The 25,448-nt window shown below is 38.6% G+C and overlaps 2 protein-coding genes across 4 annotated transcripts in view; one reads left to right on the forward strand and one right to left on the reverse strand.

The window, feature by feature from the left end:
- Positions 1-6,081, forward strand: part of LOC125453912 (glycerol-3-phosphate dehydrogenase [NAD(+)], cytoplasmic-like) — a 31,879-nt gene extending 25,798 nt beyond the window's left edge. The window contains exons 7-8 of one of the 2 annotated variants that reach the window (XM_059647380.1): positions 349-455; positions 5,915-6,081. In XM_059647380.1, coding sequence (XP_059503363.1) covers positions 349-455; positions 5,915-5,954 — 147 coding nt within the window. In that variant the 3' untranslated portion in view covers positions 5,955-6,081. Of the gene's footprint in view, positions 1-348; positions 456-824; positions 1,530-5,914 lie in introns of those variants that run through there. The other variant, XM_048534056.1, reaches the window with a different exon arrangement.
- The window catches only part of lmln (leishmanolysin-like (metallopeptidase M8 family)), a 56,574-nt gene continuing 31,210 nt past the window's right edge, over positions 85-25,448 (reverse strand). For both annotated transcript variants that reach the window (XM_048534054.2, XM_048534055.2), the window contains exons 12-17: positions 24,094-24,204; positions 20,722-20,854; positions 19,996-20,155; positions 16,988-17,118; positions 15,314-15,524; positions 85-5,999 (exon numbers count right to left, since the gene is read on the reverse strand). In XM_048534054.2, coding sequence (XP_048390011.1) covers positions 5,899-5,999; positions 15,314-15,524; positions 16,988-17,118; positions 19,996-20,155; positions 20,722-20,854; positions 24,094-24,204 — 847 coding nt within the window. In that variant the 3' untranslated portion in view covers positions 85-5,898. The remainder of the gene's footprint in view (positions 6,000-15,313; positions 15,525-16,987; positions 17,119-19,995; positions 20,156-20,721; positions 20,855-24,093; positions 24,205-25,448) is intronic.

Consider the following 25,448-nt stretch of genomic DNA (forward strand, 5'->3'; position numbering starts at 1 on the left):
GTAGAAAGGTAAGAAGTTGAGTAAACAGAAAAAGAAATCTTGCTGTGCATTCAACACTAAATTAAAACAATGAATTATGCATGCTAGAAATCTGAAACAGAAACAGAAACAGAAATGTCTGGAGAAACTCAACACGTCGTCTGGCGTATCTTGCTATGTTTGCTATGAAGCAGACTCACCGAAGCTTGAATTTTGGGATATGTATATTCATCATGCTTATTTTTAGTAATATTAAATCTAGATACATACCACATTGTGCACAATGTATGACGGTAATTTGACTTTGCTGGATAATCAGAATGTAGGTCATATAGTCATACTATAATCTCTCATCTATATTTTACCCAGGCCATTGAAGAATTGGAAAGAGAGATGCTCAATGGGCAGAAGTTGCAAGGTCCGCAGACTTCTGCTGAAGTTTATAAATTTCTTAAACAAAGGAACCTCGTGAATCAGTGAGTGCTTTTTGATTACTTAAAATAATTGGCAAATGAGCCAAATCATTTAGAAATATGTCAATGTATCATGTGTTGTACAATAATTTTAACAGTTGCATTTATATGGTGTATTTAATGGAGTACAATGATGAAAATTGCTTCACAGGAGTCATATTAAAGAAAATTTGATGCCACGGACTGTTACCCAAAAACATCTGGGTCATAAATTCAATAATTTAGTCTGAAAATTTATGATTAGTACTAGTGTATCTAGCTATTTGTATGTGCACGTGGTATCCACTTACTACTGCTAAGTTTGGGTAGAATGGTCCCATCCCACACATTAAATTATTTCAGACCAACTTCTGTATTACTTGTCCCCTACAGGTTTCCACTATTTGCAGCAGTTTATCAAATCTGCTACGAGGGCAGACCAGTCGCAGACATCATCACATGTCTTCAGAACCACCCAGAACACATGTAACTTGAGCCAACTCAGACCAATACATGTTAGAAACACAGCCTTTTGGTTTTGCAAATACATGATAAGTATAACTGCAGAATATTTTATCAACCTTACTTTAAATTGATCATTATAAGCTGATCTTTGAAGATGCTTTTTTAAAAATAGTGATACTTAATAATGAAATTTGGTTTCACTATTCCACTAATTGTTTTGACCTGTCGTGAAATGTTTTTCGAATGGACTGGTAAAATCCTTCTCTAATCTCTAGAATGTTTACCAATGTTTCAACAAAATCTTCAAACATTCCCAGCTTTTGTCAATGCAGTTTCTCAGCACATTTCTCCTGTTGACCTTAACCTTATCTCTAGTAAATAATGGTTTTCAATTATGCAGCTAATTTTTGTCATTCAGTTCCAGTAAAATAGACCACTTAAAACAAATGTTTATACTGTAAACATTTTATTATTTTAAAAATAAACCAACTGAACTGTCAATGCAAAAATATTGTTAGTTTGATGTGCTGAGCTACTACAAGTGAAAGGTATAAACCTTGTTCTGGAAATATAAAAATTATATAACTTGGAAATTGATTATATGTGAATCACAATAAAATACTTTATTAAGAATGGTTTTGTATGTTGTAAAGTCTATATCCCTTAAAATTGCTGTAGCACTTAAACAATTTGATTCTACAATGCTAACAGTTCACTGCAGTGTCACAAAGCGTGTTTATCAAATACCCCTGCACAACCCTCCTCTACCACCACCACCAGCAATATTTATCCAGATCAGCAATCTAGGTTAATCTTGTTCTCTTACTTGCTTGACTTGCTATTTATTAATTCATTCTTCTGCACATAGTTGCCTACAAACCTTTAAAATTATGACAGCAAGATTGAACAGGAAGCTCCAAACATCTACTAAATAACTTTTAACTTGCCCCCTAATGTCAGTACCATACCAAATAATCATTAGATAAAATTGGAATTTTTAAAGATGCCATTGCTAGAATTGTCGAAGATTTAAGAACTGAAGACTTTTGATCCGAGTGTAAGTATTGGGATTAAATGCTTCACTTGTTAAACACTTTTTTGTCAATTTTCTTCAGCTGTATAGTTATGCAAAGATGATTTTCCTGCTATGTCATGCCTGTGCATTCTGCAATTACTTTAGCAAGTGGGAAACATGGGAAACCAGAGCAGATGAAACCTTTGTGATGTGTCCATGAACTGTGCAACAGTGATAACTAAATATTGAAACAATGCTTTCCTGTTTGGTTGTTGTACTTGCACATAAATGTTTTTGTTTAACGTGATGTTTGCCCAACTAAATCTTTATTGTCAGGAAACCTGGTTTTCAAAATATTTCCACTTGAACATTAGAGGCTGAGGGGTGATTTGATAGAAGGTCATAAAATTATGAGTAGCATTGAGAGTCAGAGTCTTTTTCTCAAGGTATAAATGTTAATTACCTGGGGTCATAGTTTAAGGTAAAAGGGTAAAAGCTTGTAGGAGATGTAAAGGCACTTTTTTCGCGCAGAGGGTGGTGAAGTGCCTGGAATGTGCTGCCAGGGGAGATAGCAGAAGCAGATACACTAGCAACATTGACAGATACAATGAAAAGGCAGGGAATAGAGGGATATAGGGCAGAAGTTTTATTTTAAATTTGTAAGACATCATGTGTTAGCCCAGACTTGGTGGGCTGAAGGGCCTTTTCCTGTTCTGTACTGTTCTTTGAGGCACACAATCATTTAAAGTCACGATTCTAGAAAGACTAACCTCTTTAATTTTTAACATCTTTCAGAAACACAACCAACACACACATGCCACTAATTTAAAATCCAAACTCCTTAAAAAAATTATATATATCTCACTTTTCATCACAACCATTAATTGTTATTTGTTGGAAGTTTGGAACTCCATCTCTATTTACCAGTAAAAGTATTTCCTGCGTTAGTATAGGTAATTTAGTCAAGATGCCGACTTACTGGGATCAGCAAGTTCTGTAAAACAATTTGCAAAATCTGGCCTCAAGCTATATGGAAAGGATCCATTTTGTGCTCATTAGGTCATGAATATGCCTTCTTTTCTTCAGCACTAAAAATTATTAACTCTATTGGAGATCATGCTCTGAGACATAGTCTTGAGAGGGGTCCAGTTAAGAAAGCTGATGGTCAGAAGTGATGTAATTAGAAGCCAACTAAATAGGTCAAAACCTGGTATTAACTTAAATGGCACATAAATAAAAGTAGAAGAAAATTAGGTTCTAAGGCTTTATTGTTGCATTTGGTAGGCTGGTCTGATCAAGCACTCTGAAGATGTGCATGAGAAAACTTGTCAGTGGATAGACTGCCAGAGACAGACTCCAGTTCACAGGACTGATCAGTAACTGGTATAATTGTGAATGTGTTCAGCTCTTTGTGGTCTACTGAAGGTGTAGCATATTAGGTGGATCTGCACTGAAGTTGGTGTGTGCAATTGATCTCTAGATTACAGGCAAGAAACATTAGACCGGGAAAGAAGTCTTGTAATACTTGTATGTTTTAAATAAAAAGCACAAAATGGAGCTAAGAACATGTACATTCTCCCAACCCTCATAGAAAGATATTAAAATATTTGGTAAGATAAGGAACATCACATTATGACATCCAAATGCAAATCTGACTAATTTAATAACATTCAAATAGTGTAATCTTAAATGAAACATCGAAATTATCCATAAATTATAACCTCACAATTATAATTATCAATATGCTGCATGTTTCATTTATGGTATTCAAAAAAGAAGAAAACACAATTACTGCTCGCTCCTATATCACACCAAGGCATTGATTTGGTTCATGTTTTATTCCATATTCCCATGAAAACTTAATAAATAGTAAAGTGTCTAATCAGGTGTAATGTTATTGTAAGAGTAATAATTAGTACTGCATTTTATAACACTTTCAAAAACAGCCTACTCTTAGTACTACCAACATTTAGAATGCAAACATTGAGCAATGAAAGTGATTTTACTTCTACTAGACCAAATTATACATTAAATTACAACATTCCTTCAATTTTTATAAACATAAAAATACATATGAACATTTTACAAACCAAGTACAACAGGTGCTAGCCACTTGTGTTTATACAATGAACTTCCTAGCACACAATTACTGGGAAACAAACTAGGAGAAAAAAAACAAATGAGATATTGCACTTAGTTTTACCTTCATCCGATTCATGTCTAGAAAAATATCTGATAAGTTCACAGTTTAACATGAAGAAAAAGCTTTTATCCAGTATTCTAATAAATACTGAAATAGATATGACTTCAGATATTCACAGTTCATCACCTGAGATAAGCTGACTGATTTCAAAGTAATCACTCAACAAAATATATTCTTAATGAAAAGCCTCACTAATACGGTTAAACTAATTGTTAAACAGTATAACATTAATGCTTTAATATGTTCAACAGCGTACTGTCTTCCTAAATCTGAACCAACAGATGCACAAAAAGTAGCTAGGAACAAGATGCGCTGCACCATTATAAAGCCATGATCACTTTTTACTGATAGTGTCAAATAAGATTATTTGGTCTACATTGCTACCTTGTGAAATATATGATATGGCATAATGTAGAGCTGTGATCTGATGTGAAATCTGTACTTTCAACAGCAGTAATTGTTGTTGTACAGGAATTCATCTAGCTAAACTGACCTACCTGTGCTCTAATAGAACAGTTTTTGATTCACCCCACTGTACCCTATTAATAATGTTTTGCTTATTAAGCAAAGAAACCATAACTGACTAACACTAATAAATGTTTAAAAAACATATATTGCACCATCATTACTCTTCAGTATTCATTACAAATATATGAGGAGATATCCTGTAGGAAATTCATTTTACTTACTCAGGACAGTTTTTTGATTGGTGTAATTCTGGTAATATTACGATTAAATTATATCATTAAAAAATCACTGTTGTAGAAATAAACTATATTGTTTAATTTCACTTTAAATAAACTTTTTAAAAGTTGACAAAAATAAAAGCTTTTCATCAGCTTTTTTTCCTGCTTTAAAAGTGCCAATTTCTTATTGGGTCAAAGGGGCTAGGCATCCATAAAAATCACTCTATTCACAGGTCTTCCTGTAAGCATTAAAATTATTTCAATCATGGGGAGTGCCACAACTCAGCCTGGTTCAAATTGGGACCTATTCAGTGCTTCAACTTTTAAAATCCATTGAGCCATTATGGCCGCATAGAGGACAAAGTGGAACTGCTATCCACTTGTCTTCAATATTGTATTTTAATCACTTACTGATTTCTTTTCTCAAGTTAAAAAGTTACAAACCCAGCTTCTATGGTCCCCTAGAATTGTTGGCATCTTAACATCTGATTACAGACTATACAGGACTAGGAAAACGGGAAAGGATTACAAAATAGGCAATAATGTGCTCTATTACTTATTGCTGTACATGATATCCAAGGTATAATTAAAACAAATATCTGATGCTGACATAATCATTATTACAGAAGTTCTACTAATCACTGACGATTGTGCAGGATTTATTTTTTTTTAATAAAACTGAGGCACTAGCTGCAAAATAAGCAACGTAAGTGCAAATAGTGACAGATTGACATGCTGTTGAATCATATTTGACAATCTGTGCAAGTCAGTACCATTTACATAAGACATTCAAATGTGCATATACAAGTAATCAAGGGACAGACTGCATTTAGCTCATCTTCCTATGAAGCATTTTCGAGGTAGTTCAGCGTGGTTCAATACACAAAGTACAGTAGTAGCACCCTTGTCATTTGACACAGCCATAGTTTCTTGGATTGTTTAATCAACTGAGATCAAAAGTCACAATCAATCCCTATACCTATCGCAAAGACTGAATTCAGTCTTTTTGATAAAAGCACCTAGTATATTCTTTTGCAGAGTAATCCTTAGCTGTGGCAGTGTTCAAACTGTACAACCTTAGTACAGCCTTTAATGGAGTTAATTCCACACACAGAGGAAGAAGCCGACTGCCAGTGGTAGGAAGTTGGTTATGAGGAACCAAAGAGTAACCACCAGTCCTGATGACCTGGAGCATGGATCTAAGATGATAAAAAGAAACACATAACAAACTTTCTAAATTACAGAGGTAAATCAGACTTGAATAAATTTTGACTTTCTGTACCATGTAAAGAATCTGTGTTTTTTTTATGTTTTAAAACAGAATATTTAAATTTATCATATGTGTTTCATGCATCAAATACTCATTTACATGACTATGCATATAAAAATTATATTTTCTGCTAATCTTGATAAGAAACTCCTCCTTATAATAAATTACATCATAAAACTAAACAACTACCTCACATACGTTTCAAAGCAATTTTTCATATGGAAACTGAACAGTCTGCTGTATGCAGAAGAGTTACCCCCAATGAATGAGAGCTACAATGTTCTTCCAAGCTGAAATTACAAAATTAACATCCAATTACATTGTGAATTTTATGTTAAGAGACTCCTGACATCACAGCCTCATACAAATACACAACACAGAAACAAACCCTTCAGACCAACTCTTCCATGCTGATCAGATATCCCAAATAAATCCAGTCTCACTTGCCAGCATTTGGTGCACATCCCTCTAAACCCTTCTTATTCATCTACCCAGAGATAATGGGAACTGCAGATGCTGGAGAATCCAAGATAATAAAATGTGAGGCTGGATGAACACAGCAGGCCAAGCAGCATCTCAGGGGCACAAAAGCTGACGTTTCGGGCCTAGACCCTTCATCAGAGAGGGGGATGGGGTGAGGGTTCTGGAATAAATAGGGAGAGAGGGGGAGGCGGACTGAAGATGGAGAGAAAAGAAGATAGGTGGAGAGGTAGGGAGGGGATTGGTCAGTCCAGGAAAGACGGACAGGTCAAGGAGGTGGGATGAGGTTAGTAGGTAGGAGATGGATGTGCGGCTTGGGGTGGGAGGAAGGGATGGGTGAGAGGAAGAACAGGTTAAGGAGGCAGAGACAGGTTGGACTGGTTTTGGGATGCAGTGGGTGGAGGGGACGAACTGGGCTGGTTTAGGGATGCGGTGGGGGAAGGGGAGATTTTGAAGCTGGTGAAGTCCACATTGATACCATTAGGCTGCAGGGTTCCCAAGCGGAATATGGGTTGCTGTTCCTGCAACCTTCGGGTGGCATCATTGTGGCATTGCAGGAGGCCCATGATGGACATGTCGTCTAAAGAATGGGAGGGGGAGTGGAAATGGAAATGGTTTGCGACTGGGAGGTGCAGCTTCAAAATCTCCCCTTCCCCCACCGCATCCCTAAACCAGCCCAGTTCGTCCCCTCCACCCACTGCATCCCAAAACCAGTCCAACCTGTCTCTGCCTCCCTAACCTGTTCTTCCTCTCACCCATCCCTTCCTCCCACCCCAAAGCTGCACCTCCATCTCCTACCTACTAACCTCATCCCACCTCCTTGACCTGTCCGTCTTCCGTGGACTGACCAATCCCCTCCCTACCTCCCCATCTATACTCTCTCCACCTATCTTCTTTTCTCTCCATCTTCGGTCCGCCTCCCCCTCTCTCCCTATTTATTCCAGAACCCTCACCCCATCCCCCTCTCTGATGAAGGGTCTAGGCCCGAAACGTCAGCTTTTGTGCTCCTGAGATGCTGCTTGGCCTGCTGTGTTCATCCAGCCTCACATTTTATTACCTTATTCATCTACCCATCTGGATGTCTTTTAAATGCTGTAATGTATCTGCCTTCACTACTTCCTCTGGCAGCTCATTCCACACATGCACCACCTTTGTATGAAAAAAATGCCTCTCTCGCCTTAAATCTATGACCCCTAGTTTTGGACTCCCCCAGCCGGGGAAAAGACCTCATCTACTTACCCTATTCAGACCACTCATAATTTTATAAACCTTGATAAAGGTCACCTCTCAGTGCCTGATGCTCCAGGGAAAACAGCCTCAGCCTATTCAGCCTCTCCTTACAGCTCAAACACTCCAACGCTGGCAACATCCTTGTAAATATTTTCTTTCAAGTTTCGTAACATCGTTCCTGTAGCAGGGAGACCAGAATTGCACACAGTATTCTAATAGTGCCCTAACCAGCCTCTACATGACCTCCCAACTTCTATATTCAATGCGCTGACCAATAAAGGCAAGCATACCAAATGCCTTCTTTACTAACCTAACTACCTGCAACTCCACTTTCAAGGAACTATGAACCTGAACTCCAAGGTCTCTTTATTCAGTAACACTATCCAAATCATTTCTATAAATGACAAGAAGTAGCAGACCCAGCACCGAGGTTTATAAAATTATGAGGGGCATGAATAGGATAAGTAGACGAGGTCTTTCCCCGGGTGGGACAGTCCAAAACTAGGGGGCATAGGTTTTAGGCAAGAGAGGCATCATTTTCATACAAAGGTGGTACATATATGAAATGAGCTGCCAGAGGAAGTAGAGAAGGTTGGTACAATTACAGCATTTAAAAGACATCCGAATGGGTCGATGAATAAGAAGGGTTTAAAGGGATATGGGCCAAATGCTAGCAAGTGAGACTAGATTTATTTATTCATTATTGTGGCACACCATTCAACACAGTCCTCCAGTCTGAAAAGCAACCCTCCACCACCGTCCCGTCTTATACCTTCAAGCTAGTTCTGTATCCAAATGGCTAGTTCTCCGTTTTCCATGCAATCTAATCCAGCTAACCAGTCTACCACAAGGAAGTTTTTCAAATGTCTTGCTGAAGTCCACCATTCTTCCCTTATCAATCCGCTTCAGTACTTCTTCAAAAACCTCAATCAAGTTAGTGAGATACGATTTTGCACACAAAATGCCATGTTGACTATCCCTAATCAGACCTTACCTTTCCAAATACATGTAAATTCGGTCCCTCAGGATTCCCTCCAACAACTTGCCCACTAGCCGTGTCAGGCTCACCATCTATAGTTCCCTGGCTTTTACCACTTTTCTTAAATAGTGGCACCATGTTAGCCAAACTCCAGACTACCAGCACTTCACCTGTGGCCAATGATACAAATATCTCAGCAAGAGGCCCAGCAATCACTTCCCTAGCTCCCCACAGAATTCTAGGGTACATGTGATCAGGTCCTGGGGATTTATAAACCTTTGTGCCTTTTAAGACGTCCAGCACCACCACCTCTGTAATATGGACATTTTTCAAGATGTCACTATTTATTTCCCTATTTTCTCTATCTTCTCCCTAGTAAACACTGATTCAAAATACTCAAATATCTCCCAATCTTCCTGTGATACCACACACAGGTGGCCTAGCTGATCTCCGAGGGATCCTACTCGCTCCCTAGTTACCCTTTGTCCTTAACGTTCAGATTCCCCTTAACCCTATTTGCCAAAGCTACCCTATTTCCCCTTTTTGCCCTCCTCATTTCCCTGTTAAGTCTATTCCTACCGCTTTTATACTCTTTTATGGATTCACTCAATCTCTGCTGTCTACACTTGACATATGCTTCCTTTTATTCTTAACCAAAATCTCAATTTCTCTAGTCATCCAGTATTCCCTACACCTACCAGCCTTGTCCTTCACTCTACCAGGAACACACAGTCCCTAAACTCTATCTAATTTCTGAAGACTTCCCATTTTCCAGCCGTCTCTTTGCCTCCAAATATCTGCCCCCAATCAATTTTTGCAAACTCTTGCCTAATACCATTAAAATTGGCCTTCCTCCAATTTAGAACTTCAACTTTTAGATCCGGTCTAGCCTTTTCCATGACTATTTCAAAACTTATAGAATTATGGTCATTGGCCCCAAAGTGCTCCCTCAGTCACCTGTCCTGCTTATTTCCCAAGAGAAGCTCAAGTTTTACACCTTCTCTTGGAGGCATATCCACATACTGAATCAGAAAATTTTCTTGCACATGCACATATCCCTCTCCATCGAAGGCCTCAACAACTATGTTTGGGATGTTAAAACTGCTGCCATAACCATCCTAGTAATCTTAGAGATAACTGAGATCTTCTTACCAATTTGTTTCTCAATTTCCCACTGACTACTGGAGGGAGTGGGGGGAATCTAACGTACAATTCTAATGGGTGATCATCTCTATTTCTCAGTTTAACCCAAATAACTTTCTCGGACATATTCCCAGGAATATCCTCCATATGTACAACCGTAATGTTATCCCTAATCAAAAACTCCACTCCACCTCTTTGTTGATCCCTTTCGAGACATCCTATAGCACCTCTACCTGGGAATGTTAAGCTGCCAGTTCTGTCTGGCCCTGAGCCACTTCTCTGTAATTGAAATGATATCCTGTCCCATGTGCCCAACCATGCCGAGTTCATCTGCCTTGTCTTTTGGCCTCTTGCAGTAAAATAAATGCAGTTTAATTTATCAGACCTACCTTGTTGTCTGCTTTGTTCTCGCTTGTCCTAACTGTTTGACTTATTCTTTTTCCCAACTGTTTCAGTTTCAGACTCACCTCTTCCTCAATACCTCCTTGCTCCTTGCTCCCTGCTCCTTGCTCTTCCCAATCCCAACCCCACCCTAGTTTACTTGGTTGAGATGGGTGCAGCCACAGGAGAGTCCTGCACTACCTGACTCCCTCTCCTGGATGTCACCCATCTATCCGACTATCCGGTTTATCTCCCTCTCTGCAACTGCCATCCATCACATCCCCAAGGCCCTGTAAATTCCACTCTGTCTCTAACCGCTGCTCCAACTGATCCATGCGATCTGATAGGATTCACAACCAAACATATTTCCTGCAGACATAATCATGAGTAACGTGGAAACTCTTCTTCATTTCCCACATCCACAGTCACTCTACTAAAGGCCACATTTGCTCGTTAACAATCTACAGACCCAGAAAACATGGTCTTACTGATATGCATGTTCTTATATTTTTTAAAGTTTAATTAAGAGACAGACCTCAATAAAAACAAAATCCAAAAAAACCCACTTTACTCACTATTGTAAATTTATGAAAAAAAAGTCAGGATACACTTTAAAACTAACCACTTTACTCTTCCCCTGCAGTGAGTTACCCCATATTTAAACTAGCTCAGAAGGGGGATGGGAAACTGAGGTGCAGTTCTAGTACAAAGGATGATGAGAGTAGGGAGGACATAGACAGGATCTCACTGTCACAGGAGTGTGCTGGCAGACAGGCAGCTGGATTGGAGTGTGTCTACTTCAACGCCAGGAGTATCCGGAATAAGGTGAGCTTGCAGCATGGATAGGTACCTGGGACTTCGATGTTGTGGCCATTTCGGAGACATGGATAGAGCAGGGTCAGGAATGGATGTTGCAGGTTCCAGGGTTTAGATCTTTCATTACAATCAGGGAAGGTGGTAAAAGAGGGGGAGGTGCGGTTTTGTTAGTCAAGGACAGTCCATCGGTGGCTGAAAGAACTTTTGATGAGGACTCGTCTACTGAGGTGGTATGGGCTGAGGTCAGAAACCGGAGAGGAGAGGTAACACTGCTGGGAGTTTTTTATAGGCCACCGCAAAGTTCCAGGCATGTGGAGCAGAGGATCGGCAAAACGATTCTGGGCAGGAGTGAAAGGAACAGGGTGGTCATTACAGGAGACTTTAACTTCCCTAACATTCACTGGAAATGCTATAATTCTAGTACATCGGATGGATCAGATTTTGTCCAATGTGTGCAGGAGGGTTTCCTGACACAGCATGTCGAAGGGCTGACAAGAGGGGAGGCCACACTGGATCTGGTACTTGGTAATGAACCAGGCCAGGTGTTTAATTTAGTGGTAGGTGAGCACTTAGGAGAGAGTGACCATAATTCGGTTATGTTTAGTTTAGCAATGGAAAGGGATAGGAACATGCCACAGGGCAAGAGTTATAGATGGGGGAAGTGCAATTATAATGCGATTAGGCCAGACTTAGGAGGCATAGAATGGATTGGCAAAATGCAGGGGATGGGGACAATCGAAATGTGGAGCTGGTTTAAGTAACAGATATTGCCTGTCCTTGATAGGTATGTCCCTGTCAGGCAGGGAGGAAGCGATAAGGTAAGGGAACCGTGGTTTACTAAAGAAATTGTAACTCTTGTTAAGCGGAAGAGGGAGGCTTACGTGACGATGAGACGAGATGGTTCAGATGAGGTGATGGAGAGTTACAGATTAGCTAGGAAGGATTTAAAGAGAGAGTTAAGAAGAGCAAGGAGGGGACATGAGCAGACATTAGCAGGTAGAATAAAGGAGAACCCTAAAGCTTTCTACAAGTATGTGAGGAGGGTAGGAATAGGGCCAGTCAAAGACAGAAGTGGGAAGTTGTTCGTGGACCTCGTGGAGATCGGAGAGTTGCTAAATGAATATTTCTCATCTGTTTTCACTGAGGAACAGGAGAATATTGTAGAGGAGATGACTGAGTTATGGGCTACTAGAATTGAAAGGATTAAGGTTAGTAAGGAGGAGGTGTTGTCAATTCTAGAAGGTGTGAAGGTAGATAAATCCCCTGGGCCGGATGGGGATTTTTCCGAGGATTCTCTGGGAAGCTAGGGAGGTGGTAGTGGAGCCTTTGGCCTTGATCTTTGAGTCCTTTAGTTGTCTACAGGTTTAGTACCAGAGGAATGGAGGATTGCAAATGTGCCCTTGTTCAAGAAGGGCAGTAGAGATGACCCAGGTAATTATAGACCTGTGAGCCTTGTGTCTGTTGTAGGAAAAGTTTTGGAAAGGATTATAAGAGATAGGATTTATAATCATCTAACAAACAACCATTTGATTGGAGATAGTCAACATGGATTCGTCAAGGGCAGGTCGTGTCTCACAAACCTCTGAGTTTTTTGAGAAGGTGACCAAGCACATGGATGAGGGAAGGGCAGTTGACGTGGTGTACATGGACTTCAGTAAAGCCTTTGATAAGGTTCCACATGGTAGGCTATTGGAGAAAATACAGAGGCATGGGGTTGAGGGAGATTTAGCAGTTTGGATTAGAAACTGGCTTTCTGTAAGAAGGCAACGAGTGGTGGTTGATGGAAAATATTCAGCCTGGAGTCAGGTCACTAGTGGTGTGCCTCAAGGATCTGTTCTGGGACCACTGCTATTTGTCATTTTTATAAATGACTTGGACGCAGGCATAGGTGGATGGGTTAGTAAGTTTGCAGATGACACTAAAGTTGGTGGAGTGGTGGACAGTGTGGAAGAATGTTGCAGGTTGCAGGGAGCCTTGGATAAACTGCAGAATTGGGCTGAAAGGTGGCAAATGGAGTTCAATGCAGAGAAATGAGAGGTGATTGACTTTGGGAAGAATAATAGGAAGGCAGAATACTAGGTCAATGGAAAGATTCTTGGTAGTGTGGATGTGCAGAGGGATCTTGGTGTCCACGTAAATAGATCCCTGAAAGTTGCCACCCAGGTTGACAGTGCTGTTAAGAAGGCTTACGGTGTGTTAGGTTTTATTGGTAGAGGGATTGAGTTCCAGAGCCGTGATGTCATGCTGCAACTGTACAAAACGCTCGTGTGGCCTCACTTGGAATATTGCATGCAGTTCTGGTTGCCCCATTACAGGAAGGATATGGAAGCATTGGAAAAGGTGCAGAGGAGATTTACCAGGATGTTGCCTGGTCTGGAGCGCAGGCCCTATGAAGAAAGGCTGAGGGACTTGGGTCTGTTCTCATTGGAGAGAAGGCGGCTAAGAGGGGATTTAATAGAGACATACAAGATGATCAGAGGATTAGATAGGGTGGACAGTGAGAGTCTTTTTCAGAGGATGATGACTTCAACTTGTACAAAGGGGCATAGCTACAAATTGAGGGGTGATAGATTTCAGACGGATGTCAGAGGCAGGTTCTTTACTCAGAGTGGTAAGGGCATGGAACGCCCTGCCCGCCAATGTAGTTAACTCAGCCACATTAGGGGCATTTAAACAGTCCTTGGATCAGCAGATGGATGATGATGGGATCGTGTAGGGGGAGGGGCTTAGATTAGTTCACAGGTCAGCGCGACATCGAGGGCCGAAGGGCCTGTTCTGCGCTGTATTGTTCTATGTTCTATATAGTTTTCCCCATAGTCATGAGTGAATTTTGCTGTTTCTTTCTTAAAATGAACTTCCCTGTCCAGAGATACTTGGAACCAAACAGCAAAGGCAGCAGCTACAAAGATTTACTGCTGGGTCAGACATCAGTGCAGGTTTCTTTTTCCATGCCAATCACTTCCCAAAGTGCCATTGTTTTGATCTTTTTCCCAAAGTTCCAAAACAATGCAACAGTTTATAAAACAATAATTACTGCTCCTAGAATGAGGAAATCAGCTCCAACACTGAAAATACCTCAAAAAAAAAGGAGCAGCTCTCATGGCCACAATTTTTTCCATGCATATGTAATGAGGGCAGTGCACCAGAGCTAAGCTTTCGTACTTGTTCCAAAACTTATCTGACAATAAATGTGAACATAAATTTGGAGATTAAACAGATGTACACTGAACCAAAGTTATATCTAAAGCTCATGGATGCTTATAATCTATTTGTCGGATAAGTATATTCAAAATATGATGAGTATGCCTGTGGACTGTCATTAAGAGTGATTTTCGGATTTGTATGTTAAGAGGAAAGACATGCTTAAAGAGTATGAGAGAAGACTTTCCACTCAAATTTCCCCGACTCAAAATACAGCATAGCACCGTTGAATGTATCTGTATAGTGTGTACCTCCACTGCAGTTTCTAGGGTCAGCCAATATGAGTTCTCTCACTCATTACACCCTTACTCCACCAGGGTTGCAAAGGCAATTGATACTGCCTTTTATTTAGTGACTATGTTAGCAAACTTTAAAACAATGTCAGCAAACAGGAGAACAATGCCAGAAAAATCTTAGTGAGGTGCAGGACTGTGAAATTATGGTAATTATGCTCATGAACTCTAGCAAACAGAAGATAAGTGTATATTTCGTATTTCAGTGTTTCAAACTGAAGGAGCAGATTGAACCAGTGCCCTTTTCTCTTCATTTGGTGACCACAAAATACAGTAAATAACTGAGATAACAAGGTGTAGAGCTGGATGAACACAGCAGGCCAAGCCGCATCAGAGGAGCAAGATGCTGCTTGGCCTGCTGTGTTCATCCAGCTCTACACCTTGTTATCGCAGATTCTCCAGCATCTGCGGTTCCTATTATCTCTACAATAAATAACTATTCATGGGCCTAGAAAATAATACAACATGGCCTTTTTCACTTAAAATACAGGCACTGCACACAGATTGTTTCAGTTATCTCACAAGATTTGAAATTATTACAGTTACCATAGGTGTATACTTAATTTCTAGTATATATGCTACATCCTAATAATATGGATCGATGATGAACACCAGAACACACTTCTCAATTACTTTTTTTTTTACTTTTTCTGCCAACAATGGCAATTTAATAAACTAGCACAGACTATCAAAAATAAACAAGAAAGACAAACATATTACCAATTGGAATTGTCCTCGTGAAATTGCTTAGTGGTGGATCACTCTCTGGTGGACATGTATTGCAGAAGTCAAAACAGGATGGACATACCAGGCTTCCTGTGTAGACCCAGTCATTCATCTTAACATTAATAGATAGTACTTGCCCTGTTCGGCTGCATAAATAGAACTTATCAGAAACCCAAACTATTAGTCCTTTAATTGTGCAGGAAACCTAAGAATGAAACAGAAGGTATTTCATTGATTAATTTATCCACCAAATTGAAAAAGACACTCCAAAAATATACTGGAGGAACAGAGCAGGCCAGCCAACCTCAGAGGAGCACGAAAGTTGATGGATCGGGACCCTTCTTCTGAAATGTCAACTTTCCTGCTCCTCTGATGCCTCCTGGCCAGCTGTGTTCCTCCAGCTCCATACAGTGTTATCTCTGACTCCCGCATCAGCAGTTCTTACTATCTCCAAAAATACACTGGTTTTGCAATAGAATATAAAACCATTTATCTTTGCTTTTCTTCCCTCCTCCTGTTGTTATAAGTATACACCTATTTAGAAAATGTTACAAAATTATTACTGCATGGTTGAAGTAACGAACATAGACAAAGCATCAATTCAAACATGTTACTTTTCAACCTGGGAAAGTATATCAAATCTCAAATATCTATTTCCTTTGTCAACTTGCAAATTTCTGACAATAATTTGTGACGTTGAAATTCTATGATGTGAGTTGAACAGTGTTCCAATAACTGGACAATAAATGCAGTCATATACAGTAGCTCAATATATGTTTCGATAGTTGTATTGTGTTCTGGAGCACAGACATTTAAAACATTTTGTTTTTTCTTTATTTATACATTTTTCAGTCAAGTGATTAACTGCCATTTTACTTCTTATTTCGAAATTAGTGATTCATTTTAGTGGTTTTACTCTCAATATGTTTGGTAATCAGATTGTAGATTATGCATTGGTACTTGTTACATTCCTAAAACTTTGCTTCTCATTCTTAAGCATTCCAAATTCCTTAAATACTACTAACTTTTAATGACAGAATCAAGCATCCATAGTTATCATGCTAAATTGAAAATACTGAAAAGCTTGCAGTTAGTCAGCAGTTGTTGGCAATATACTTTTTGAATGAGATCCTTCAAATGAAACATTTTGCACCAGGAACTTCTGATGAAGCACTGTCAGTCTTTCTTTTGTAGGTGTCTACTAATCAATTGTACATTCCATTTAACATGTGCCTGCATTTCAGACTGTCATCTAATTTTTAAACGTAAAATGCTATTTTAATCACAAGCTCATTCCAAGATGAGTGCCAATCATTAGGTGCAAATATAAAAGGGTTTAAAAGGCTTATTTTTTATTTTTGTTCCCAACAACAGCCATTTAATAAACTAGCAGACTCTCAAAAGAAAAACTGCAAGAAAGAAAAACATATTACCAATTGGAATTGTCCTTCCGAAAATGCTTAACGCTAGATCATTCTCTGGTGGACTCACACAATAACATGCTTTTCAAATTCCCAGCAGTTGTTTTATTTTACCTAGCCTATATCCATATTCATCTCAGACACTTTACAGCAAATGCACCATCTGCTTAGTCTTCCTGTTAATGGAATTCTTATTCTTGTTTAGGAGCAGAAAAAAATCTGTAGTGAAACAGACAACACCACTCACCCTATAACATCCACTACCCCAGTCTGGAGAACCTGGACTCTTGTTGCACTGCTTCATAACAAAACGAGATTTCTGAGCAAGGCAGACAGAGGTTGGTCCATACTCTTCAGCACCATAGTTTCGAGAAGGCTCTGGAATGCAAACAGATTAACATATTCACCAGTCAACTAAAACCTTAATATACACAAGACACCATAACATAGTACAAGTCAGATCAAAAAACATAACATTTTGCATCTGCTGCTCCAGTGTTATAAAGTACTGCACCCCATCACAAGGTCTAGCAGTTACTTTCATCAAATAAAACTAGTGACATTCTCGAGCCTCTTTACAAACTATGAAAAAATGCCAAACAAACAACAAGTTCTATTTATTTGGTATTCTTGAGCAGAAAAACATTCCAAAATGCTCCAAAAAGATTTTCATTCAAGACACTGACGTATGGTCCATAGAAAAATGAACTAATCAAATAATCAGGACACACAATAAAAACCTGTCAGGGGATTGAAACTAAACTAAATTGAAATTTACAAATTTAAGGTTGAGTTCCTCTGGGTTCCTCTGGTACATTTGAGAGAACTGAAGGCTAGAGAGGTAATACTTATCAAAAATTATTTACAAGATGGATATGAGTAAAGGGACAGCCGGAAAAAACTTTAGTCCATGTTTCCATAATAATGATGGCTACTAGCTTAATGTACGATGTTTTATAATTTTCTTGCCTATCAAGTATATCAGCGAAATGAAATCTAGATTAGTAATAACAAATAAGAAAATAGGTGTATGTCCATTCAGCTGCCCAAGCTTACACCTCTATTCTAGATATAAAAGTGAAGTGCTGAGAAACACAACAGATCTAACAGCGCCAGGGGAGGGAGAGTCAATGGCTCTTTTAAAGAAGCGATATCAAATTTGAAATATTAACTGTTTCTCTCTCCACAGATGCTGCCAGATCTTGCCCGTTTTTCCAGTACTTTGTTTTTATTTCAGATTTCCAACATCTGCAGTATTTTGCTTTTAATTGCCACCATTCTCGTTTACGTCCGATTGTCTACTCTAATACCATATTTCTGCCCAAATCCCTTGATGTCAACAGTAATGAGAAATCTATCAATCTTTACCTTGAACTAACTACTGAACTTACACCACCTTATGTAGTAGAAAATTCTAAAGATTCACCTCTCCGAGTGATAAAGTTCCTTCTTATTTTGGTCCTCAATGGTTTGCCTTTTATTCCGAAAATGTCCCCTTGGGCTCTAGACTGCACAGTCAAGCAAAACATCCATTCTTATATTTCTAAAGAATTTTGAGAGTTTTAATGAGGTCACTTCTTATTATTCTGAAATCCAGAAAATACAGACCCAGTCTCTTCAATGTGTCCCAATAATATCAGTCTGGTGAACCTCCACTGCATTCCTCTATGGTAACTATCATTCTTTGTCAGGAGGCCTGAACTGTACACAATGTTCCAAGTGCATCTCACTGTTGTTCTGCACAATTGAAACAAGACTTCTTTGCTCCAGTCTTCAAAACCTTTTGTAACAAAGGACAATATACCCTGTGCCTTCCAAATTTCTTGCTGAACATCCTTGCTGGCTTTTGGTTACATGTGAACAGGGAGAATAGGTCCCTTTGTATATTGACACTTTCCAATTGCTCACCATTCAAGTAGTACTTTGTACCTTGTTTTCCACTACACAGTTGGATAACCTCACACTAATCGACCCTGTATTCCATTTGTCCACTCAATTAGTTTGACTAAATCTCCTTGAAGCCTCTTTGCATCCTCAAAACTCCTATTCCCACCAAGTTTTGTACCAGCTGCAAACTCGGAACTATTGCAAATGGCTCCCACATTCAAATCATTAATATAGATTATGAAAAACCAGGGCTGAAGCCAGTCAACCTGACATGATCCATTTATTCCTTTTCTCTGCTTTCTGCATGTTAACCAATCCTTAATCCATGCTAGTGTATAACTTCAACTCTATGTGAATTCATTTTGGTTTCCAACCTTTTGTGTGGGACTTTATCAAAAGTCCTCTAAAAATCCAAATACAGTACATCCTCTGGTTGCCCCTTATTAACTCTAACATCCTCAAAACCTCTGTCAGGATTGCCAAACATTACTTAGGATTTATAAATCCACATTAATACTCACCAACCAATTATTTTCTACACGTTACAGGAAAAAAAACTTACAAAATTCTCTAAGTATCTAAAATCAGAGCTTGGTGGAATACAATTAGAAATACATGCAGCATAAACTAGCCCAGCATAAAGGCAAAAAACGACCTCTTTGGTTTAACTCAAAGCTATCCAGTGAATCAAAACTATCGTAAAATTTTTTGCATGAGAGAACATGAAATGTACGGCACTGAAATTACAATGCCCAATACACTAATTTGATATCAATAAAATCTAAGAGCTAAATGATCATTTTCAAGGTAAATTTCCCGAAAAACAGGTGTGCAAAGCTCTTCATTATTTCTTGAAATGTTTTACAACTTGTGCAATAATTTGCTGAACAAAAGGAGGCATGTGGATGGCATAACAATGTAAATTCAAATTCAAAGTCTCATGGGGAAGGCGACGGCCTAGTGGCATTATTTTTGGACTGCTAATCCAGAGACCGAGACAACATTCTGGGGACCTGGGTTTGAATCCCGCCATGGCAGATGGTAGAATTTGAATTCAATAAATATCTGCAATTAAGAGTATCTAATGACAACTGTGAATCCATTGTCAATTGATTCACTGACGACCTTTACGGAAGGAAACTACCTTCCTTACCTTGTCACCTACATGTGATTCCAGACTTATAATGTGATTGACTCTTAACTGCCGACTGGTGAATTAGACAATAAATGCTGCCTAGCCAGCGATGCCCTCATCCCATAAATGAAGAAAGGAAAAAAATAAATTATCAGAAGTTTCACAATCCTGCAACAGCAGATCATAGTGCCAGAGTTCAAAGACTATTCAGTAAAATAGAATGAATAACTAACCTGGCTGATTTTGAGAGATTCTGCAATCAGAGCCACGCTGGAATTCGCCACTGATATACCAACTGAACTCCTGACTAAAAGGACAGTAGTCCGCTATTTCCACTGATCCACCGTAGTACTGCAACTCTCCCTCTGGTACACCGTCAAGATAGTCAAAATACTGTTTAAAAACAAATCTTCATTAATCAAATTTGAGTAACGCACAAAAAGACACTTTGTCTAAGCTTTTCATTTTGCACTTATCAGGACATTTTGCAAGAATGCAATTTCAAGGGGAAAACCAACACCTATATGAGGAGAGTGCTGTTGACTGGTTGGCATGTGAATTCTGATCAGTAGAGACATTGCCACCGAGAATACACCAATTAATGCTGACTGAAAGTTAACATGCTTTATTAAATGTTCTGATTAATGCAAGATGAAAAGCTTCAACAGAATATCTCTTTTTTTTTCAGCAGTGCTCAAGCTCTAAAAACAAATTATTACAATTTTGTCTTGATAAAATTAAGGGCTGAAAGAAAAACAAAACAACATTGCAAATGATGCAACGGTAAAATATAGCAAATGTTGGAAATCTAAAACATAAACAACGTCAACGAGAGAAACAGAATTAAGAATTAGGACAGTGGATCCAGTAGAACTCAAACTATTATTGGTGGAGGGTTTAAACCAATTTTACACTCATGATGTCAATCTGATTGTAAAATTTAAAGTATTTTGTTATACCTGATACTCTGATGGTAGGTGTGCTGGGTACTTTTCTAAATTACAGACTGCTACAGCCTTTTGATCCTGTCGACATGTTAACTGTAATGGTGATGTCCTTAGTGTGTCACAATATGGAGTTACATTTTTATTCCTAGAAAAATATGCACAATATCATTACTTATCACAGTTCAATAACAATCACTTTCCATTAACTTCTACTATCTCTTTTCATATCCCATTTCTAAAGATAGAAAGAAGCACAACAAACTAATCAATTTTATTCTTATTTCATTTTGAAACATATTCAAGATAAACTTTATAAGGGACAGTAATGGGTATGACAACAATATTACATACCAATCATCAATTTTGTGGAACATTATCATCTAAGCAGAAGAAACCAAGCTATGTAATGATGTAATACACAATTTACTCTAATCATCTTAAAAAAGCAGTTAGTTGATGTATTATGTTTACAGGTTAGATGTCTGTCCTATGTTAGTTTATTAGAGTAACTGCGCTCCATCTATTTAATCACAGTTTCTCCATATTACAGAAGTTTAAGCGCAGCTCATTAAACTTTCTTGGAAGCCTTAATATTAATTCTTGTATAATAGCAAACGACTTGACATTAGGTGACACTTCCTTTCCCAGATAGTAATGAGTCAAAGAACTACATTTGCTACTGGTATGGAAGATGTTGCTTCTGCATGCAATAAATTCACTAAAAAAGTGAGCTGAACCAGTTTGTCACTAAGGCAAAGGTCACATCATATAGTATTGATTGTAAGTATCCTAATTTACAAAATACTTGGTCCATCTGGACTGGTTTTGATTGTTACAGCAGATCAGACAGAAAAATTCCACAGTATTATTTTCCATCATTATCCCTTTGCTACTATTTTACTGTTTCGACTAAGAAATTACATACAGGCAGAGAAAGGGAGAGTACGGTGATATAATGAAAAGCCTAATCATGATGTTTTTGCTGTCATGGTGCAAGTGAAGCTTGATGAAACATTGTTTGAATTCGCCCATCAACTTCTATGCTTACAAATGTTTCCAAACTGTACTACAATGAAATGTAAGTCAAACAAGAGGAGAAATAACTAAAACATCTCCTATTTAGAGGATACAACCAAAAAACACAAACAAAAGGAAAGCAAAAATTATAAGCAAAATAGCATTTACAGTGTAAACCAAACATCCCAGACCTCGCATTGTCCACCAGTCACAGCAGGCCTTAAGCATACTGAAAGGTATGGCCTGATACTTCTCTGGGGTCAACCAAGAATGGACAAAGCCAAAGGAGGAGACAGGCAGCCTGATCAATTACCTCAATGGCTTGTGTCCAACCTGGACCTGTGGATGGCCAAAAATATAACTCATTCATATTGACACCAACTGTTCAAAGCAGAACAAATCTCTCTGGCTAATAAGTGCATAAAGTGCATCTACCTAGATGGCAGAAAGAAAACAAACTAAGCTGATTCTCGGGACAGCTTGACAACATAGGTATGGAGAGTTTGCTTCGCTTTGTGGGAGAGTCCTGTACTCTAGGGCATAAGATCAGAGTACGAGGTTTCTATTTAAGACAAGATAGGAGGAAGAGGTTCTCCTCAGTGGGTTGTGAATTTGTGGATTTGTTTTACACAGAGGCCAGTGAGGCTGGGTTATCAAGAACATTCAAGGGTGAGATAGATTTTAATCAATAAGGGGATCAAGAGTTACGAGGGTGAGCAGGAAAGTTAGCATTGAGGATTATTCAATCAGCCGTGATGACATTGAATGGTGGAACAGACTTGGTGGGTTAAATAGCCTACTGTACTCCAGTGGCTTATGGTGTATATTCACAGCATTTGGCTTTTTAATTAGCTTTGGGACTACGCACAGTGATGACTGTTGTTCAAAGGGTCCGAGTTCCAGTCTGCCCTAAAATGAATAAATTCAGCAATCTGTTATTAAATAAGGCATCGTGCTGGTCATGAAAGCCAATCTGAGTGACTGGTCTGTCACTGGAAAAAGCATTGCAAGTGAAACAATAAATGTTCCTTTGTGATCTTCCTTTTATATTCATCAGGCATCGGATCATCTTCAATAAAAGGCAATGTGCTCCATGAAATTCAACAGTATAACCATCACCAAATCACCTACTATCAACATACTATCATTGATCAAAAACCCTGGAGTCATCACATAAACACAGTAGTTACAAAAGCAGGTTGCAGGCTAGGAAAGCTGCAGTGTGTTAATTCATCTTCTGATTTCCCAAAGCCAGTCCATCATCTACAAAGCAAAAGGTAAAGAGTGTGGTGGAATACTCACTAATTGCCTGGATGAGTGCAGCTCTAACAACACAAGAAGATTGACACCATCCAGGACAAAGCAACTTGCTTGATGGGTACAACATCCACAAGCATCCATTCCTTCCACGACAACCACTCATTAACAGCAGTGTCTCCTATCTACAAAACACACTGTAGAAATTCACCAAAGATCCTTAAACAGCCTCTTTCAAACCTAGGGCTACTTCTATCTAGAAGGACAAAGGCAGCAGATATATGGAAATACCACCACCTACAAGTTCCCATCCAAACCACTCACTATATTGACTTGGAAATATATCGCTGTTCTTCACTGTTGCTGGGTCAAAATTTGAAATTCTCTGCCGAATGACATTTAATGTCCATGTACAAAACATGGACTGCAAAAGTTCAAGGTGGCAGCTCACCATCATTTTGTCAAGAGCCAAATCGGATGGGCAATAAATGCTCGCCAGCTAGCGATGCCATGTCCCCATGAGCAAATAAAAAAAAGTTAAATATCTTGATCGTTGAAACCTTAATTCTCTTCTTACTGTAATGCTAGTAAGGCAAGAATCAATCTGTCCCATAAAAATGCTTGTCTACATAGTTATAGGATCCAAGATTATAAGATTAACAGAAATTCAATTTTTTAAAGTTTCACTAGAAACTTATTGTAATCGCAGCAAAAAAGTAATTATTTTGTTTAATCTTTGTTTAACAATACTCAAACTTGATTCATGATTTCACCTTGATTCAATTTACAAACAAGGTATCTACTATCATTTGATGAGGGTTGTGAAGGGACAGTGCAATTCCACATTAATTCACAGTTATACATAGTCCTCAGTTCTTCAGGTGTAAGATCACATTTTAGATGGCTGAAGTAAAAGCTTACTTATGGAAGTGTAACAAGTAAAAAGCATTGGGAACTCACTTTAATATTAAAAATGATAATAAATAGTGTTAAGCACACCCACACCAAAGCAGCATCAATCAACACAATCCACATACCAGGTTAAACTGCTGACAGTTATTAGAGGCACCAGATCAATAAATATCTCTGCAAACAAAATACAATACTTACATCTTCCGTTGTCGGTCAATCCAGTACTTGCAGCTTTTCATTACAAAGTCACAGCCCATACCTTCACCCCACTCTAGTCTCTCTGCCATACTATAGTTGGCTTTGTACCATCTGGTGATGGTAGGTGGTGAATGATGTTAGGAAAAGAAAAATATTGCTCTTAATATTTTAAAGACTACTGCCATATATTTGTAGCATTCAAAACTAATCCACGTTGACATAACTAAGCTTCAAACTCAAATCTACCATCCTAAAAATGTACTGTTTTCATCAGAGGCCACTTTATTTAGGCAAGCCACAAGAGCTTTTTGTGTATCCTGATCACTGAATGTTCTTTTTTTATTAACACAGTAGTCAGATGTTAAGATTATAATACATGAACTTGTGACAAAACTTGGCTTTGTAATAATGGATGCCCATCTGACTTAGGTGGCGAAGAACGAGATACTAGGACAGTTACTTTTCTTTTCCCATTTGCCTCAGATACCTCAGTCCCCTTTCGTGACAGTCTCAAGTTAGCTCATCCTACCTCACAATCTTCCAACATAAAGTGGAATGACATGAAGAGTCAATTCTTATTCATATGCAGACTATAAACTGGTTTCAGTGGACATGTTGTCCAAAATTTTATTATAAACAATGCTTTTTAACTGAGCATTGAAAGAGTAAAGAACTTGTATTTATGTTGCACTGTATTATATTCTCACAATAAATTAAAGTACTTTGCAGCTACTTTGAAGCAAGTCAAACATCCTTACGTGGTCTGGTCTCTTGTGACACAAGATCCACAAGACCTACTTAGTTAAAAAATCTCTTAAAAATTTGCAACAGCCATGAGGGACAGGCCTGTCAGTGACATACACATCCCATGAACAAATTAAAAAAGGCTATTTACTTGCACCAAGCCTTAACAATGATGAACAGGCATAAAAGCCGCTCTTGCAAGTGGTATCAAAGCATGAGAATTTCTTCTCAAACTTGACTGAAACTGCACCACAAAGTGCCCAGGTAATTCACTGGAACTGAAGACGTCACAAATTTAATGTTAGATAATTACAGGAACTGGGTGCTCCTTTCCATACTCCAAGAATACAGTACCAGCAAAATGAGTGAATTAACCCTATATGGACATGCTATTCTGTGAAAACATTTGATCACTAATTCAATTCAGACGTGGTGACTGCACAATTCACTTCCCAGATCCGTGCCCAGAAGCTTCAATTTGACCAATGTCTGAAATATAGATGTGTCAAAAAAATGGTATAATATCCAATTGTCTAAACAAATTTAAAAGTATTCGAACTGCACAAGGTTTGGATTTTCAACTCCTTCAAGAATTATACAACCACAGAATC

Source organism: Stegostoma tigrinum, chromosome 7, assembly GCF_030684315.1.
Source record: "Stegostoma tigrinum isolate sSteTig4 chromosome 7, sSteTig4.hap1, whole genome shotgun sequence".
In the NCBI taxonomy this organism is placed as follows: domain Eukaryota; kingdom Metazoa; phylum Chordata; class Chondrichthyes; order Orectolobiformes; family Stegostomatidae; genus Stegostoma; species Stegostoma tigrinum.